Below are 19,980 nucleotides of genomic sequence, written 5' to 3'. Positions count from 1 at the left end.
CTCCTGGTTCACAGATAGTGCCTGCTGCTTCAGGGGCAACATAATTGCTTTTGGGGGTTCTTTTTTAGCTTAGAGTTCCCAAACTAAGGGTAGCTGTTTTTTGTAGCATACTGCTGAAGAAGTGTGTCTTGTGACAAAGGACGTGGTACAAGACCGTTTGGGGCTGTAAGGTGGCACAAGAATCTTGCAGGGTAGTGTTGGCCAGAGTGCAGGGAGGGAAACTGGATGCATTTTACATTCACAGATTTCATATATGTTCCGAGTGACGCAGGAGTAAACCATTCTGCTGGCTGTACCTGGATTTCCTTTCAGAATGGAGAAATTGGCTTGCTCGGGAAGGTAGCAGTGGGAGTGAGCAAGCACACATGCAGCACGAGTGGCCAGAGGGGCTAACAGAGGGAGTGTACCAAATGCTGCATGTTGCATCGTTCATCACCAAAACTCTCATGCTCAAGAGCACAGACAGTGCTCTAGACAGAAGTGTCAATCTTCTGCTTTTGTTGACACACTATCCCAGAAAAAGAAAAGTTGCATTTATATTGCAAGTAGTGAACACTTCATCTCTCTGCATTAGACAACTCTGGTCATATTTGTTAGATGAATTTAATCTCGCTGTACAAAGGTAGGTCTATGGGTGGGAGAGTGGGAGTGTCACAGTTTAGTTCAAAAAGCAGAACTAGCTAGCTCTGTACCCTTCGATAGACTGGATCATCCCTTCCCTGCAGTTCATGGCATCATGCATTTCTGACAAACAGTTAAAGGATACTGCTTCTGTACCTCTGCCAGTGTGAGACTGCGGGAGCCTTGGCCATGTGGGTCATTGAAAGACCTCATTCACACCTTCATCTCAGATGGATCAGCTCAAAACTAGTAGAGTGCACCTTGGCCCCATCCCCTGAGCCATTTACATGCTCCCAAGGTGTGGCTTCCACTCTGAAAATTAATCAGTCAACACATCCTAATGCAGGAAAGGTGAGACTGCATTACTGAGTCCATCTTTTGCTGCTGCAGGCTTCCATGTAATATGAAATTTTCTGTAAACTGGTTACGCTCCTGCTCACAAGTAGTTAAGATCTCTTTGGTCAATTCACACTGTTTGTTCCCAGGCAGCTTTGCCTCTTATGCTAGTTTTGGCTGGGGTAAAGTTAATTTTCTGCATAGTAGCTAGTATGGGCTATGTTTTGGATTTGTGCTGAAAACAGTGTTGATAACACAGGGATGTTTTTGTTACCACTGAGCAGTACTCACACTAAGTCAAGACCTTTCCTCTTCTCACCCTACCCCACCAGCAGTAGGCTGGGGATGCACAAGAAGCTGAGAGGGAACACAGCTGGGACAGCTGACCCCAACTGACTCAAGGGATATGCCAGACCATATGGCACCAGGCTCAGCAGCAAAACTAGGGGGAAGGCTGGCCATTGGGCCGCTTCTCAGGGACTGGCTGGGCATCAGCAGGTTGATGAAGAGCAATTGTTTTCATTTGCATCACTTGTCTTTCTTGGGTTTTATTTCTCTTTGTTATTTTCCTTTTCATGTCTTTTTCTTTTTTTTTTTTTTTTTTTTTTTTTGGTTTGGTTTTTTGTTTGTTTTTTTTACATTATTATGCTGTTCTTATCCCACTTTTCTCACTTTTACCCTTCCAATTCTCTTTCCCCCATCCCGCTTGGCTGGGCTATGGAGTAAGAGAGTGGCTGTGTAGTGCTTAGTTGCCAGGTGCAGTTAAACCACGACACCCCTCAACTTGAATCGTTCTTTTCTCTTGGGTGTGCCTGATGGGTTTGTGCAACATGGCTGTATCCCCTTTCTGCATTTACTGTGCCAAGCTAAACACCTAACTTTCTTCAGTCTCTTTTTATGAACTATGCTTTTGGGATGATCAGTGGAGAACCTACATCCCCACTTGATTTAGTGTGAAAATAGCCCATGACTACTGCTATTCAAAGTAATATTCTCACAGAAGTCATTAGCATATGTTTCATGCACATGTATTGAAAGCACAGAGTGGTGTCAGGAAAAACACAGATAATCTTTATTTTAACTCATGCTGAGAGGTAAGAGCCCCTTTCAGGGACATTTGTGTGGATTAAAAAAGCAACTATAACTGTAAGCCATTCAATTAATTGAATGGAATAACACATTGCAGGGTGATTCCTGTCTGTAGGTAAGACCATGAATAGCGTGCCCTGGATCCTTATGCAGGAGTTTCCCTGGAGCTGAGATACGGCTTGTGACAGATGTTATAGAGGCCCTCAGTAGAGAGAAACAAGGAATTAGCACTAACTTGGGTTAAGTTCCTGATGTAGGAACTTTAAGGGTTGTTCTGTGTTAGCTTTGTGGATGCCCAATGTAGGCTGTGCTGTGTGTTGTATGTTAGACGTAGTATCTGTAGTCCTTAGATAAGTTCACGGTAACAAAAGGAGAAACTTAGAGGCTGGGTCAGTAAGTCTTACAAGGTCACGCATCAGGACAGTACAGCTGAAAATAGCACTGACACCTCCTTTGTTAGAATTAATTGCTATCTTTAGGTTACGTGAAAGGAAGCCTCTGTTAAAGGACACAGAAAAGGAAAACGTAAAGAGTTAAAATATTGAGTATCAAAATTAAAGAAAAATAATAATAATCTGAAATACATCACCTCAGTGGTAGTTTAACTTAATGACAAATTTTTAAATATATGAAACTCAGCAACTTTATAGTCACAAGATTAATTTCCTTTAAATCCTTTTTTCTCGTTGTTCACTCTAGAATCCAAGATTGTCTACAAAACTGAAAATTATAGAACTAGTACAGTGTGTGAGGAACCAGTGAAGTACTGTTTCTTATCTAGCGTTCTTGTTCTGTTTGGCGTAGGCAGTATAGGATAGAAACTATTATTAGTGTACTAAGCACTTTCCATTCTTTCAGTTTTGCAGCCAGGTTTACAAAGGAGCAGCAAGTGGTAGCTCCTATTGCAGGATTTTCTAAGAGAAAATAGAGAATCTGGCCCCACCTATGGGTGAGGAAGTTAACACATACTTGTGAATCCACTAAAAAGCCTTGAAACAGTCATCTGAAATATTCAGTTTTATTCTATACCTTAAAGCAAGTATCTGTTTCAGATATATTTAGTTTATATAAATTCACTTTGAAAGTGCCACAGTCTAGAAAATGTCAGTACATATTACTTTGTACACTGTACACTGTGTGCACGACACTGACAGATACTTCTTGAGACAAATATTTAAAATATATTGTCATGCTGTCTTTTAATCTGTTTCTCTGTGAATTACCATAGATAAGGGCTTGATCCCCTAAACCCCTAGGTCCTCATTTACTTTGGCAGCCAGTGGAAGAAATAGAGCCAATTACTAAACAGAGACACAGTAAGCCTAGGGAACTGGAACCCACAGACCTACTGAAGCTCTGTATCACAAGTTACCTTGTTTAAAACTCTTGTTTTAGATAATGTGGTAATAGAAGATTACTATGGTGATGCATGCTGTGAATGTCTTACTATAAAAATTTACAAAAATTTTGCCATTAAAAAAATAATTAAAAAGTCATGTATTTTGGACACTGCATCACATGTACTCTGCTTGCTAGTTCCTCTCAGCTCAGGGGTCCTTTCTGTCCCAAACACTGAACAGATTCAAACAGCTGCTGCTTACACTTACGCTCCTGGGCAATGCTTTTTATTATTTCCACCATTCTTCAAACAAAAGATGTCTTTACTGATGTTGTACTGGCCTTAGGGTGCAAAACGGACAATAGTCAGTAGTGATTCAGTGTCAGAAACCATAGCAAAGACGCAATAGGAGGAATTTTCTGACTGCTTTTGTATTTAGGAGATGATTTTATGTTTGGGGTATTCAACATCCAGTTCTGACAAGTGCTAAAATATCAGACCATAGGCAGTTTCTTTAAATAATTGAAAATACTTATTTTAATATATGTATTTGAACACTAAGACTAAAAATGTACTGTTTTCAGAATTCATAATGGCATGGGGTACGTATTTCACTGCTGCCTGTTTGAAAATTACTTCCATAAACCAGAATAATCTGGTAGGTAGCACTGTCATGTATTTCTAAAGAAGCACAGTATGAAATTTACATTTCAGAGCTCTTACACAGAAGCTAGATGCATGCCTCACCAAGGAGCTGATGGGGTGTGGAAGGTTTTTCTTAATTTTACATGTATGGCCATAATAACATTTCTATACTCCAGTATTCTAGGCTATCCAAGCAGTATGGAATGGACATCTACCTAAAGAAGGAGTTCCTCCAGTACACGGGATCTGTGAAGGAAAGAGGTGTAATTTACCTTCTGACATCACTGCCTCAGGTATAAGAAAATGTCAACAGTAAAAAAGAAATAGATCATAGAATCACAGGATGGTTTGGGTTGGAAGGGACCTTAAAGATCATCTAGTTCCAATGCCCCTGCCATGGGCAGGGACACCTTCCACTAGGCCAGGTTGCTTAAAGCCCTTCCAACCTAGCCTTGAACACTGCCAGGGATGGAGCAGCCACTTCTCTGGGCAACATGTTCCTTCACAGTAAAGAATTTTTTTCCTAATATCTAATCTAAATCTACCCTCTTTTCAGTTTAAAGCCCTTTGTCCTTTCACTACAGATCCTTGTAAAAAGTCCCTCTCCGCATTTCTTTTAGGCCCCCTTTAGGCACTGGAAGGCTGCCCTAAGGTCTCCCTGTAGCCTTCTCTTTTGCAGGCTGAACAACTCCAACTCTATTGGCCTGTCTACTTCACAGAGATGGATGGAGCATAATTAAAGATATTTTTTACCCACATTGGACGTTCTTTTCTTGCCTTTTGAACCATTGTGTGAAACAGCATAGATAGGTCTGCAAGTATCTGAAAATACTACTTTATTTATCCTTGGCCAGTTGCTCATAAAATGCTTCAAAATATTTGAAAGAAAAGCTTACAAAATGTAGACATCATCATTTTTTAATGGAATTTAGGTGAAAGGGTTTGCATGCTTACTATGGTTCTGACATGTTGAAACCACCAAACTTTAAGTGGTGATGAAATTGAACTACAGTGAGTGATGAGAATAATCTGGATCACCAGTTGATTTTGTAATGAATTTCAGTTATGAATAGCTTGTTTATCATTTGCTGTAGGAGGTTATTGAGTCTCTGCAGCAATAATAATTATAGTTGGCATGATAGAGCAGCCCAGAAACAGTGGTTATTCCTGCACTTTTGTAATAAGATGAATAAATCATTCTATTAAAGGGAAACCTGAAATGAAATAATTTCACACAGGCAGGGAAGAGGGACCAAATATAGGCTCTGAGGGGCCAGATACTGGCTCTTCTGAGATCAACTGGATTTTTACAGCCAATTCCAGTGGAACAAGAATTGAGACCAGAGGAGTGTAGGAACACGGATTGATCCTGTGCTGTCTTAACTCTGTGTGTCCTGAGATCATACCAGATATGCATATATTGTATCATAATGCCATAATGTGACCAGCTAGTAGAGGAAAAGAAGGAAGTCAGACCATTAGAGTGATCCAGAATCATATGAGATAACTTTGTGACACTACATAATGCGCAATAAGCAACCCTGTTTTTTCAGGATCAGCAAAGAAAGGGGGTGATCGTGGCTTCGGACAGTAACTTTTCTATGGCTGTTGCTTACCATGCCTCAGAGCTCCGTATTCCAGTGTTTGTCATCATGTCAACCAGCACATCCCCAGCCAGAGTGAAAACATGCCGTGAGTACGGTGCCATGGTTATATCCTATGGCACTACAGCTAAGGATTCCCAGACGCATGCAAGAAGGTTGGCGCAGGAGAATGGTTATCTCTACCTTGAAGAGTAAGTGCAGAGTCAGACTGATTAGAAAGATTACTTTAGATACTTGTGCAGCTCTGCAGAAACAATTACTTTAACTAAAAACTGATCACGGGTCATCAAAATGTTCACATTACCTGGAGTATGGGCAGTTACATATTCCCAGGCACAAATCTTGAATCTTTCTATAACAGCTGGGGATGGAAAGCAAAATGAAACAATCTTCCCCCAAATTAGGCAAACTTCCTGAATAGGAATTATATGGGCTAGCATGATAATGGATATATGCTAACTTTTTATGAACCCTGTAAGAAAGCATTAAGGCTAGCATTCATTTTTGGTCTCTGTTTGGTGTAAGGTGGCTAAAAGCTACTTCAGTGCAAAGGGTTCAGTGGCATAGTGTAGAGCAAAAGAAGGTTAATGCTGTGAAATTTTCACATATCCCATGTGAGTGACAAAACTGTGATTATGCCTTGAAAAAAGATTATTAAGAGGTTACTTCACACACGTATTTAAAGTAGCTAAGGATGAGTATAAATTTAAGTTCGAAGTATTTAAGGTTATTAAACAAGAGGAGTCTAATAAAAACCTTAGAATAAGACAATGGACAAAAATATATAGAACTGATCCATTTTCCCTTTTTTTTTTTCATTTTTTTTCTCTGCAGTCTCTTCTGCCTTTCCATTCCCTTTTCTTTCCTTTTCCTACCTTTCTTTCAAGTGAGATTTCCAAAAGCATGGAGGGATGAATCATTAGCATGAGGTAGCTGGCAGTCCCTCTGATGCACTGAGCTGGAATGTTATTCTCCATCCCTGTCACTGCCTGTGTTCAGGCTTCATCCACCACTTCGTGTTTGTACAGCATCTACTGCAGCAAGTGCGCATTCCCTTTCAGCTGCTAGGCACTACTAAATTAAACATAGTAATAATGAGTAATGTTGCTTGGAAAGAGGATGTCAGGATGAGCAGAATGGAGGAAGTCCTAATTTTTTTTCCCAGCTGGTTTGTTAGGAAGGCAATATTAAAAACTGTACTCTTCAACTACACTGTTAGCTCTGCTGTTGCAGGTGGCTCACAGGGCTGGTTGGTCTGCCTTGTCCATCATCAATGGCACAACCTTGTCCCAGACTAAGACTTTCAAAGAAACGTAAGGGAATTAGGTGCCCTAGATCCTGCTGAATTTTAAACCCACTTCAGCTTTCTTTGAAAACCACTTTGCTTTCCATAACTTGGTGATTTCCAAATTCGTGTCAGCTATTTTTCAATCGATGTATTAACTCCCAGCCAGCTTGCACCAGCTATTATGTTTGCACAGAAGAAAAATTTTATTGTAATTTCATATTTAATCATCCCCTTCTCCCCAGGTAATTATTTATATTACACAACGTAGATATTCTCCAGGTTCACGAAGCTCAAGCGACAACACATGTGGAGAACTTCAGTATGTAGCATTGAGGAACTTGAAATGTACATGTTACCATTAATAATATCAAAGCATTTTGATTTATTTCATGTTACAAGTAACAGGTATTTCAGGTTATGAGAAACAGAGTTATTTAATCTGTTACTATGTTTAGTTAAGACTTCATAGATGCAATTTTTCACACTCTGGAGAACAAAAAAAGAATAGAAAATCCCTGACTACTCTTGTAAGCCTTTTCATAATGGGATGCCTGAAACATATTTTGTTAGGTGTAGACTGGGAGAGCTTTCCCATAGAGATGTATGCATATATGGATAGCCAGTCATCTTCAAGGCGTGCTGACACACATTCATTGTCACTAGCCAAAGTTGTCTGTAAAACATCAGCTGATCTCCTGTGCTTTAGAATGGAACTTCTGAAATGTCATTTTATTTCAGTTTAATTCTAGGTTGCATGAAATCCCTAGTAATTTGGTCTCTGGATTTCCTCAACCAAAAATTCATTCTTTTCTTCCTGAAATAGACATTATGTGCCTGTGTTTGGTTTTACCTGCATAGGTGATGTCCTGTGTAGGGTGTGTCAATGTCAGTTCTTCCCATTTCTTGAGCACAACTGAAATACTATGTTATGGAAATGATCGTGCCAGAATTCAGTTAGAGGAAGGAAACTTTTTATCCAACTGCAACTTCCCGTGAAATTCCAGGAATTAAATGTGATTTTTCAAATTGGAATTCAATCGTTAAGTCTACCTAATTGGTGCCTAGGTGACACGGGATTTTTATTAACTATAGGTGTTCAAAACCTCATTATAAATGCAATGTGAATATTGCCAGTGAGTAACACAATACCTCTGGGATGATGTGAGAAAGGTTGATTTGTGATTCAGAGGCACAGTTTTCAGTTACTAGTGAAGTTTTACTCCTAAATTGACTATTCCAGGTCCTCATTCATTTTTGCAGGTTCCCATTGTTTCCCATGTGACCATGGCAGAGGTAACTCTGCATACTCAATTCTGAATATTATTTGTGAATAAGAATTTTTCATGAGACCAGAACTGTTCACGAGACCAGTAATATGTTTTGCCACAAATAAGAAAGAGGAGAGAGCTCCTTCAGTATCTTGATAAAGACAATAAATTCAAGGGTTCAGTTACTCATCCCACAATGACAGTCTTTAGCTGTGCTATGGGAACTTGCTGTGTTTTGCTACATATGTGAGGTAACTTCTCAAGAGGGCCTTGCTTTCCACCTTGCAGACATCCTGTGCTCCTGTGCTAGGTCTCTCTGTGCATGCCTAACAGTAATAAAGGCTTAGCTTTGTAATACCCAAATGCCTTGGGTCATGTAAATCAAGTGAAGTCATTTGATCTATAATTCTGTTTGCTCATCCGTTTGGCAGAAAAAGCAGAACTTACAAGCATACAAAGATCTCCTAGTTTGGGGGGGTGGGGTGGGGTGGTGTTTGTTCATACACCAGTCTACATTTACATCATTGCTAACTTTTAAATAAAACGCAAAACAGCTTTTAGAAATAGATCCAAGTCAATTGTGACTGTACAGTGGACTTCTCTTCAGACTTTTGACTCTGCCCATCCCTATTTCTGCTCATTATATTACCTTTGCCTGAAAGTGTTTTACCAGTGAGTATTTTGGCATGACTAAATGCTTCTCTTACCCTTCCAGAGTCTTCCAGAGTAATGTGAAGGTATCAGATGTTGGCCCTGGATTGTGGAAAGGCTTAACTCTGTCAGAATCTGTTTAGTATTTGTGAGGTTGAATGCAGTGCTTATATTTCATGAAAATTCCCTTTCATCACAAGCACTAAATTCCACTTATAAAAAGAAGAAGATTTTCTTTTGAGACTCTGTTTTTAGTTTGGACTGCAACATTAAGAATTTATGAAGCTGAAGGAAGTGATGGCAGTGTTTTGTCTCACCAGCTCTGTAGACACCTGATGCTGGTAACAACAGAGATAAGTGCTCTTCAGCCTGAAGGCTATTTGTGGGGTTTATCAATGGCCCGAGTTTTCTCCCAGTAGGTGACAGCACGTGATGGTTTGTCTGATGCAGTGTCCTGTTGTACTGCCTCCTTCCTGCATTCTGCTTGTGATTTACTCTCACATATCTTTTTCTGCTGAACAATGTCCTCAAAGTAGTAGATTGAACTATTATTGTGTTGACTACTGTGAACCTTGAGCTGTGCCTTTCCTTCCCACAGGGAGGATAGTGCTGTGTACCTGTCAGGCCTGGGAACTGTGGGACTGGAGGTGTACGAGCAGGTGCCAAAGCTGGACGCGGTGATTTTCCCTGCAGGAGGCCACTGCGGCTTGCTGGCAGGGTCGGCTGCTGCACTGAAACACCTCAACCCACATATTTCTGTAATTGTAAGTTTCCTTTAACCTACAAAGCATTGCATTTGAACAGCTTTGCCGCAGCTGTTTTTAAAAGACACTGGTATCTAGTGATAACAATACACTGGTATCTGCTACTACACTGGCAGAGGTTGCATGTGCTGGGGATAACAACTATCTGATCCTGTGGGCTTCACCTAGGAGAAGAGACTCTGAGAGGTGGGAAGCCTCTTGTCCTTTCGTCGCTTGGCTGGATTTAAGAAACAATGTGGGAAAGACTCTTCCAAAGCAAATGAAATTCAGTTCTGTGTCTTGAAATAATTTCTTACTGGAGAAGTTTGGCCCTAAATAAAACACAGGATAAGTTTAATGATAGTACAGTTATTATGCAATTTGAAATTTATTATTAATTTGAAGGAAGCTTTGTGCAGCTTTTGTGGTATTGACTTTGGTGGTGATTTCTGTTATAACTGGATCAATAAAAAGTAAAAACACTTGTCTTCCAGGGGGTTGAATCTGAAAGTTTCCCTGTATTGCAACAGTCCTTAAAAGCTGGCCATCCAATTGAAGACCAGGCTTGCAGCAATCATTACTTTTATGGAGGTAAGAAAATGCATTATTCTTTTGGAGGTAAAACAAAGTTTGTAATTGATTTCTCCAACCATATTATTTTCTCAATGATCCAGTTCAAACATTTTTTAAAGGAAATCTTTGAAGAGTCAGAATTTAATTCAAGTTGTAGAGGCAACTTCTGCCACATTTCTCCCACCACCTCCCTGGGGTACAATACTATTTACAATGCACATGAAATGTTCAGGTGAATACTTAGAAATATTAAGAGTATTTATCTGACCATTGTGCTCACAAACAGCACCTTAACCAGTGAAGTCAATGGGAAAGCTCTTATGTAAAAGACTGCCTTGTAAGAAGGCAGGAAAATGCTGTGCTTAAATATTTAGACTTACAAAACCATTCTCTGAACAAGTGTTTATAAACAATAGAGTTGTTTCCATATCATTTGCTCAAAAACCCTCAACTGTTAAGCAATGTAAGAATATCCTGCTTACCTGATGTCCAAATCTCTGGAAGCTCTGGGTTAAATAGGAGTTTCATAAACAACTCTCTTGGTAAGCTCTACCTGTCTCTGCACTCCTTCACTAACTGTCCTGCTGTAGGTAACAAACCTGGTGCCACGCTTGGTTCTTCTCTCCTTCAAGTAGTGAAAAGCACTGGGTGCAAGGTCACTCTTGCAGTGCAACGATGCTAGTGAAGAATCAAAACTTTCTTAAAGGGGTCCAAAATGCAAAAATCTTCCTGCGAGATTTGGTCTTTCATTACGAGAAGTATTTCTGTCATATAAGAAAGTCAAGCAACTTAATATCATATGACAGCAGTGTGCTGCACTTGTTAAGGAGACAAAAAAGCCAGAGATCTGAAAAATGTTGAACTTGTCTAAAGCAGCCAGCGTCATATTTTTGTCTTTTGAAATCTGCAGATGTGAGTGGACTTTGCTTTGGCAGCAATTCCTTGCAGCTGACTGGGAAACTTGTGGATAAAGTTGTTGCTGTGAGGTGGGTAAACAAGAACAGTGAAATTAATAATACTGGGTGAGCATTATGAAAAATGTGCTGTACCACCAGGGTATGGTAGGTTCTTCACATATAGTGGAGAGCAGGTTGGCAGGAGTTGCCATCATGCATGTGCTGTGACAGCATGGTGGTGGTAAGGTGCCTTTCCTTCCAAGAGGGGCACAGAAGACACTGAACCCAATCCCACATATCATAGAATCGTAAATTATCTCAAGTTGGGAGACACCCATAAAGGACCATTGAGTCCCAACTCCCTGCTCCTCACAGGAGTACCTAATACTAAGTCATGTAACTAAAAGCATCATTCAAACTGACCCCTTTGGCCAAAACTTCCCCTGCTGCTAGTACCTGGTCATGCATCTGGGTGTAAAATTTGTCCTGGTTGTATTCTACAACACTTACAGGCAGCCTTTGACAAAATGCTTCTAAATCTTCGCAGAAAGGCCAAGTTGGCAGAATATACTTACCACTAGGATTTAGCTAGCGCAATGGTTCTAGTTAAAATGCCACCCTGTCTTTCAGTTAATATCAAGACTGAGATATACATTCACCCTGGCAGCACAGCTTTCGGTAACACTACTTTGGGGTCATATGTACCTGGGAGGGTGAAAGGAATCCAGTTATACATAAATGTATTGTCTTCTGCTATTGGTATCTCATTTTGTTTTGTTTTGACACAAGTCTTTTGCTTTCAGGGAGGAGGACATCCTCATTTCTATGCTGAGATTGCTGGAGTATGAGCGAGCCACAGCTGATGCAGAAGGGGCCATTGGCCTTGCAGCACTGGTTGCAGGGAAGCTGCCAGAGTTGAAGGGTAAAAGGTATGGCAGCTATTGCAAACAAGGAACTGTGGCGAAAGCACATGAGCACTTGGCAAAACAGGGAACATGTAGCAAAGCAGGGAACTGTGGCACTCAAGGGGTTGAGTGCCTTGGTCGCAGGAAATGGAGAGAAGCTGCTTGTTTTATGAGTGATGAGGCGGTTTGTGCCCATGAACTAGGAATGGGCTTATTATCTGTGGCACCTACTTCAGGCTGAAGAGACCACTCGCAGGTCAGAAGACCATGTTGAACAAGACTAATGTCAGCCTGGAGACCTGACAAATCTTGTAATGTTCCTGTATTCTTTAATGGCTGGCGAAAGCCACACACAGCTCCATGAGGCATGGTCACGTCTGCCAGGAGAGCATCCTGATCTTGTCAGACTGTTGGCCTCTCTCATTCTACATGTGGAAATTAGCCCTGTCTGTGGTGGGACAAGAGGTAAGCTGTCTTCTGCAGTTGCTCAGTGGCAGCTGCCTCACAACCCCAAGAACTTCTGCCCAGATAGTCAATGGGATTACACTTGTGCTTAGTGTTAAAAGTGTGGGTAAGTGCCTTCTTGCACCTGGGCTTGAGTACTTGGTACTTAAGCAGATTGAGTCTTGGCTCAGGACATAGTCCAGAATGTATGCCTTGAACATACATGTTGTCTAACCATTAATAGGGTGAGATTTGGAACCTCCAGGGAAAATGATGTCACGTTTTTAAAATTTGACACAGAGCTAGAATTTCCCATCTGATTATCTCTAATCAAACCAACATCTCCAGGTAATGCAAAATGAAAACAAAATTTCAGGCCAACTAATGCAGCCAGCTTCTAGGCTCCCACTGCCTGCAAACAGTTGATACTGAGAGCCAGGAGCCCCACTGACATTTAATATGTATTTATTAAAGGGTGGTCTAGCTGATCCTAAGCTGATATTGAATACAGTGTCTGTGATTTATGGTTCCTTTGCACAGACAAGTGCTAATCAAAAATCCTATTTTTCTCTCTGTTTCCAGAGTGGCAGTTGTTATATGCAGTGGAAACTTGGAATTACATTTGCTGCAGCAGTGCATAGCTCGTGCCCTGGCCCTTGATAACAGAGTGTGCAGATTTTCCCTTGTGCTTTCTGACTGCCCAGGAGACATTTCAAAGCTACTAGAGGTTTTGGCTCGGGAAGAAGTAAGGTAAATCAGACTTAGAGTAGGGAAATATAATCACAGAGTAGCACAAAGATTATTAAAGATTTGGGCATGTTTCCAAATGTTCTCTGAAGTCAAGTCTGTAAGTAACTAATTAATCAAAGGGGTTTTTTTTCTTGTTATATTTTAAAAACCCCTTTTATTTCCCTCATTTTTCTTGGAATGTGAAAGCACCTTTGCAGCATAGAGTAAGTGTCAAATATAAAAAGCAGCAAAGATAGTTACTGTCAAGACACAGAAACTGTTTTACAATGACAAAGGCTTGTTGTGATCTCTAATTTATCCCTGTTTGATCTAGAGTTTTGGATATCAAACAAGAATGCACATTTGTGACATCTGAGCTCTTCACCGTTGAGGTAAGATGAGATGCAATTTCAGTTTCTCCAGCAGCACTGGCCCTCCCTAGTTTATTCTGTTTTCCAATACCTCTATATGACTATGTTGAAGAAGTGTAGTACAGTGTGTACAATGATTTGGAGAGCCGTGTGATAATTTTTTCTGTGTTATACAGCATCTTGCCTCATCAAATGCTTGGCAGGCATATAAATAATAGAGGACCTGTTTTACCTGATATTGCAACACTGTGAGTGAAATACTCTGGCTGTTGCTGCTGCAAACCTTCCTTACCTGTGTGGTGGTGTGTTGGAGGTGGTGAACAAGCTGCATCATAAGTCTTGAACTTGAAAAGCCGGCTTTGTAGGGTGGTTGTAATTATCTGGGATTGCTTTGCCTTAAAGCAATGTGGAGAACACCCTTACTCTTAAGGATTCCTTATTTTTAAGTAGGGCTTCAGTTTTGTGCCTTATCTGCGAAGAGCACAGAGAAAAATTATTACTCCTTTCTTGAGTATTTGATACCATAACAGTGAGGAGGTGCTATCAGTTAATGGCATCTCTTAAAAGGATCATTTGCCTCATGGCATATTCCTTAATTCAACTGGTTTGGCAAAGGTGTGGTTCCACTGGCTTGATGCTAATGCTGTCAGAGTCCAACCTGACTTTGTGAAATCACAGGTGGAGGTCAAATTAGGGATCTTTGCTAAACAGGGTTATAGCTGGAATTCAGGAGTGTTGTTGAGTAAGCAAGTTCTTCGATTTTGACATTTAAATCTAATTCCCCACTTGGATGCAAAACCCTGCTCGGTATTTTCACTTGCAGATATAAGGAATAGCTTAGATTAGAGATGACAGTAGCAAAGGACTACAATGTAGTTCATGAACATTTTTCAGAACATGATAATATCATTTTTCTCAAGTGTGTAGGACTAAAACTACATTGTTCTGCAGTGTCATAACAATAGGCCAGCTTACTGGTTAAGGTAACTTGAAGATAACGTGACAAATCCGTTTGATTCAGTGACTAACCACTGAAAAAATCCCTTTCTACCAAGGCTAGATTCAACAAACCCTGTAACTCTTCTAAAGTTTTCAATATGATTTTTAAAAAGTAGGGCTTGTATTTTTTATTAATCCTACTAAGTAAATTAAACAAAATCCACTTTCTTAGGTTTTGATTGAGAATATTAGACCAATTTTCCATTGTTCTTGTGGACCTCTCCCATCTATAGTCCTTGAATCGGGAAGTGCCATGTGCTATTGTCTGCCCTTTAAACAATGTATTTTCACTGACTGTCCACTTCAAGGATGTGGCAGTGTTGTATTTGAGTCCCTGGATAATTTAATTGGATGTTGGATTTGCATGATGGCTTTTAATCAGTCTGGGAGAGGCTATCGGATAATTAGATGTGAAGTAGTGATTCAACTTGATAGACTTCAGTGACTTTGGAGGCACCTCTATCTGGTGACACCTAATGAATCATAAAGCTTTTCTTTGGAAACTAAACCAACGGTAATAAAAAAAGTAAAATATTGGATTTATCTTTAAATATGAAAATTAATTTGCTCTAACCAGATATAGAAAAATGTACAAATTTTCATAGTAAAGCTGACACAAATGGGGAAGGTTTTGCTTTTTCTTTCTTTGTTGTTTGTAAGAACCAAAGCCCTTTATTAGCAAAGCATTTTAAGCATTTGTTACTAAAGCAGACCTGCAAAGAAATTTGTATCATTTCCATCAGTGTAAATCACAGCATATTAAGTATAGCATGCATTTAAATCTGGATCGAGAACCAAAATTATCATGTGTTGAACTGGTGGTAATAATAAGAAAGGCATTGCAGCTATACACATTCCACTGTAATACATAGTTTTGACTGTGGATATAGATGATGTGTTTGACAGAACAGAGCAGTAAGTGCAGTGGCTTATTTTAAACACTAAATCAGTCCTGTCAAGATTGTCTTCTCAGTATTTAATCATCCTTTCAGATTTACCCCTTCCTTTCCAAAGGAGAGAAACTTGGCTTCTAGTCACTGCTTATCAGAAAGATAGAGCACATGGTTTTTCTTCCCCTCTAGTGAAATGTCTTTCTGGATTAGCGCTTATTCATCTGACACACACTTCATGGGAAGATCCTTGCTGATAGTCTGATTTCATGGAATAGTAAGGACTTACTAAATTGAAGCTGTATGTTCAAACTATACTTTTGGAAAAATAACTTTTGGAACATTTTACTGACAAAAAAATAAGAGTTTTTTTTAAATAAAAAAATATTATGATGACATTAGATTCAGCTGATTCTTAATGAAGCGCCTTGTGCAGTGGGATTGGCTGGTCAAGTACTTTTGGAACAATGTGGGAATTTCTTTTGGATATTGTCAGCTCACACCTACAGTTTAGATTCTCTTTCCTTGTGGCTCACACTGGATTTCTGTCTTGCAGAGGACTACACCTTAATTCACTCTTACCTGAGCAATGAGTAAATGGATTCTAAAGTCCCAGTATTGAAATAGATAACTCTTAGCAAATTATACAAATAACCAGTCTGGTAGGCTTCACCTTTTACAGCTATTGAAGCAGGATAGGTGATCAGGAATACAGGTAGAAATAAGGATCAGAGCTAAGCAAAAAATTATCTAATATTACTGGCTAACTGGATATAGAAATCTGGTCATATTACCCAGTTAGTGGGAGGAAATTACAACTTGCTTCTGTGAGCTTTCCCTATTCTTCATCAGTATCAGGGTGTCTCATATTTGGACTTAGGCTAAAAAAAAGGAATTAACTTTGAGCTCATCAAGTATCCATAAAAGTCTTCTCACCACCACTGCAACTGCAGCATAGTCAGACTGGCAGGTACAGGAGGGTCCTGGAACAAAGCATTGAGGGTCTGCAAGGTCTTGAAGTGCTCCAGCAGCTTTGCAGAGAAGCAGCTGCAGTGGCTGTGTTCCCTCTGACCTCAGTCCTGTTTGACATTATGGGGTTGTCTGGTTTGTTCACATCAAACCTCTCGGGAGCTTAATCTGCTGCGGCTTTAAATAACACAGAAGAGACCAGTTGTAAAAAGAACATCCATCACATTACTTCTGCCTCTGACTGTGCAACAAAATACTAATTCATAAATCAAATACTGCTTTTTCTTTATGATAACATTACACATTGTCCCAGTGGTGCTGCATTTCCTGGCTCACTTTGTGTGGTGTAATACCTTTTTTTTTCCATACAGTTTATTCACCTCAAGCCAGAGCCCATTAAATTACTTTAGTCTGCTCTCGTCAATTTGAGTAAATTCCTTTGGGTCAATGTGCATTTTGTAAAAGGCTGGAGGAGAATATTTTTGATTAGAGTCTCCAGTTGCCAACATATTCTGCATTATTGACCTGTGAAGAGAATATAAAGGAGCATGCAGCTGTCCAACTACAAAAAGGATGCTGTCATTCCTAAAGCATTTCCTGCATGACCCTGGGCAAGGCATTGTTTCTGTGCTTCAGCTCCCCATCTGCAAAATGAAGACACTTGGAGTGGGAAGTCCAACAATACATTTCTTCTCAGTCATTTTCTTCATTGGCATTCCCCAGCAGACTAAGGTGGTACAGAACAGTTTGCCCCAGTTGCAGAAATAAGAACCTGACTCCAGGAAGGCTAAAAGATTATTATCTGATTTACATAATGAGACAATAACTTGCTTGTGCTCACCAACCTGAATGCAAGAATACGCCAAAAGATAAGGGCTCAGGTTGCACGAACAAGTGACAGCTATGGCAGTTCTTAAGCTCTTTCTCAAGTGTTGCATTGCACCAATCTTGAGGACTATCTGGCTTTTACCTTTAAGTAAAATAACGTGCCTGGTTATTTTAATGGTCTTACAGGACGAGATTGTTTTATTTTATCCATCAAGGATACTATATGCAGGAGAGAAATGCATAAAATGTACTCATTATTTGCTGCTGGTGGTTTTTTGTGGGTTTTTTGGGACACCCAAAAGCAAGGTCTACTATGCAAACATGGTCCTGCAGTGAATGAGAGCTCTGCTGGGTCAAAAAGCTTGTGTCTAGTCCTGAGGGCTTATGGGTTTGAAACAAATTTAAAGCTTTCTCTAGTTGTCACGGGTTATCTTGCATGGAGTGTAAAACACATCAGGCAATAGGTTTTGTTATTCGTTCTTAGATAAGACCAATTTAGAGCATTTACTCTTAACTCATCAGCAGGTATGTAACATCCTGTAGCAATTAGTACCTAGGTGACTATTCATCCTAGATAGATAAAATCTTCATATATCTCCCCATGAATATGAGGATTGCCCTGTTAGACACTTATGTAAATGATACTTCCCTGGTGAAGTGAGTAAGAGAGACTTCTGTGAAAGTAAAACTACAGTGTGAATTGGCTTAATCTGAGCAAGAAAGCAAATTCTTGCCTGCCTTGCTGTTTAAATCTGCAGCTGCTCTCAAGTGTAGTGTAATTCTCTGTTCACTCCTGCTGTGAGGAAATGTTCTCTCTTCCTCTGCTTGACAGGTGTGAAACATCAGGTGAATTTCTGGAATTGTTTATTATTGCTGCTGTGATGCTGTTATTACTTTTATAACACACTACAGCCTATTAATGGCCATATCAGGTGGTGTATGCTGTGCATGCACAGAATAAAAAGACAGTATTTATCCAAACAGTTTACAAGCTCTTTGGCTTCAATCATTAGCACAAAGAAAAGGGCAGAGAGGAGGATAGTTACCTCTATAAATCAAAATCATGCTTGCTCCCAGGGCAGAATAGCTGCTTGCTGCCAGGTGTTCAAAGGTGGACCTGGCAAGTCCAGACTGGTTCCAAGTGCAGCAATTGATTTGCTCAGGACAAAACAGGCATGATTGCTGTGAAAGGGGAAGAAGGTTGCTTTTTGTAATTGCAGACTAAATCCCACTTCAGAGAAGAAAAAGTGGGATGTAGTCTCCAGAGAATTTGCGTTGCAAAGAGCCAAACAATAATGGAATGACGTTCAGGATAAGAGGCGTAGAATTACAGAAACAGATCAGAAATGTGTCTCATTTAATGAAGCATATTTAAGAAGCCATAGCCAGTTTTCTAATCAAGTAAGCTCATGACTGTTTAGAATAACGTGGAGTTAGTCTTTTATCTTCTCATTCAACAGTTTTGCTAAAGGTTTATTGTTATTTTAAGCTCATTCAGAAACATGAATTCACAACGTTCCTATTTAGAAATATCCTCATAAACGTATTTGAATAGAGACAATTTTATTTTTTGCTTTTTGCTCTCTGTAAAGGATGCAGCTCTGATACGAACATTATACAGGACATCTGTCTGCAGCAGTCCACCTTAAGGTTACCATGGCCAGGTTTTTTTTTATTTATTCTCTGTAGATTTGCCTGTTACAACAAACTCTGTTGTTGCACCATGACTCATCTTGGATCTTTTCCTCACTAGATTCCCATGTTTCTGTGAGCTATTTTTTCCACGTGCCACCTTGAACATCAGTGATAATTCCAGCAGGGTCAGCTGTGACAGAAATTAAAGAAGTCTAAAATTGTGAGGTGTAATTTTCCTTCTGCACCTTCACATTGGTGCCTCACGTTTGGTAGTGCCCAAATTTTCAAATGGTGCTATAGAGATGTGAGTGTGTAGAAAAGAGGGAATAAAGAAGAACTGAAAAAAATTACCTTGACGTTATTGTCTGTAGTGTCTGCCTGGCAGGATTGTCAATAATACTTGCAGAGGTGAGTGAAGAGTAAAAAGGAAAACTATCAGGGTTAGGTTTGTCTGGGTTTGATTTAGCAGCAGAACAACCATAACAGAAAAACAGAAGTGATGCAATGGGCAAACAAAAAATCAGAATGAAACAAGAAGGTGTGTGAGTAGGTGAAACCAGCCAGAATACTGCAGAGACAATGAAGGACTGGGGGGGATCAGTCCAAGAGAGAGAAGAGGAGAATATAAAGAGGTTGAAGGATGAAGGCAGTGGAACAAACAGTGCCCAGAAATACGGAAATGTGGTGAGGTAAGAGTCAGAGATGGGTGAGGTGGCAGCAGCACCATCTAAATACCTCAGGGAATGGAAATAAGAAGCTGCTAACAGATGACTTCAGGGAGGCCAACAGAAGACAAGTATTTTGCCCAGGAGTCAGCAGAGGATCAGCCTATCTCCTTTAAACCTATTGAAAGCAATAAAGCAGGGCTGTTCAAAGCTTTTAGGACCATACAGGACAGCTGGAAAAGCCCCATATGTCTGTTTTCTTACCTGAGTAGACAGAGGATGCAAGGTCCAGAGTTTTTATGTTGCACTGATCATTTTGCTTTTATGAGTTGGAAATGCCTGTATCTGAGGTTGCTGCCATGCCATCAGGAATGCTCTTAATTGTTTTCCCAGGTCACCTGCACTGTGGAGACCAGAGACAAGATCCACACAGCCCAGCTGAAGAATGCACTCTTGGAACGCTACCCCACAGCTGTCTGGACCGAGCGGTGA

The 19,980-nt window shown here is 40.1% G+C and overlaps 1 protein-coding gene across 1 annotated transcript in view; it reads left to right on the top strand.

Annotated features, from left to right (window-relative positions):
• LOC308223356 (L-threonine ammonia-lyase-like) overlaps positions 1 to 19,980 on the top strand; it is a gene marked incomplete at both ends in the record, with an annotated part of 29,384 nt that extends 9,404 nt beyond the window's left edge. Inside the window, 9 exons of the mRNA XM_080622185.1 lie at positions 4,207 to 4,323; positions 5,584 to 5,825; positions 9,440 to 9,605; positions 10,079 to 10,175; positions 11,068 to 11,143; positions 11,857 to 11,982; positions 12,985 to 13,152; positions 13,466 to 13,523; positions 19,882 to 19,980. Of these exons, the coding sequence (XP_080478311.1) occupies positions 4,207 to 4,323; positions 5,584 to 5,825; positions 9,440 to 9,605; positions 10,079 to 10,175; positions 11,068 to 11,143; positions 11,857 to 11,982; positions 12,985 to 13,152; positions 13,466 to 13,523; positions 19,882 to 19,980 (1,149 nt within the window). The remainder of the gene's footprint in view (positions 1 to 4,206; positions 4,324 to 5,583; positions 5,826 to 9,439; positions 9,606 to 10,078; positions 10,176 to 11,067; positions 11,144 to 11,856; positions 11,983 to 12,984; positions 13,153 to 13,465; positions 13,524 to 19,881) is intronic.

The sequence above is a fragment of the Psittacula echo genome (assembly GCF_963264785.1).
Source record: "Psittacula echo genome assembly, chromosome: 6".
In the NCBI taxonomy this organism is placed as follows: domain Eukaryota; kingdom Metazoa; phylum Chordata; class Aves; order Psittaciformes; family Psittacidae; genus Psittacula; species Psittacula echo.
The sequence above is the reverse complement of the archived record's forward strand: the minus strand, read 5'-3'. Positions and strand labels throughout refer to the sequence as shown.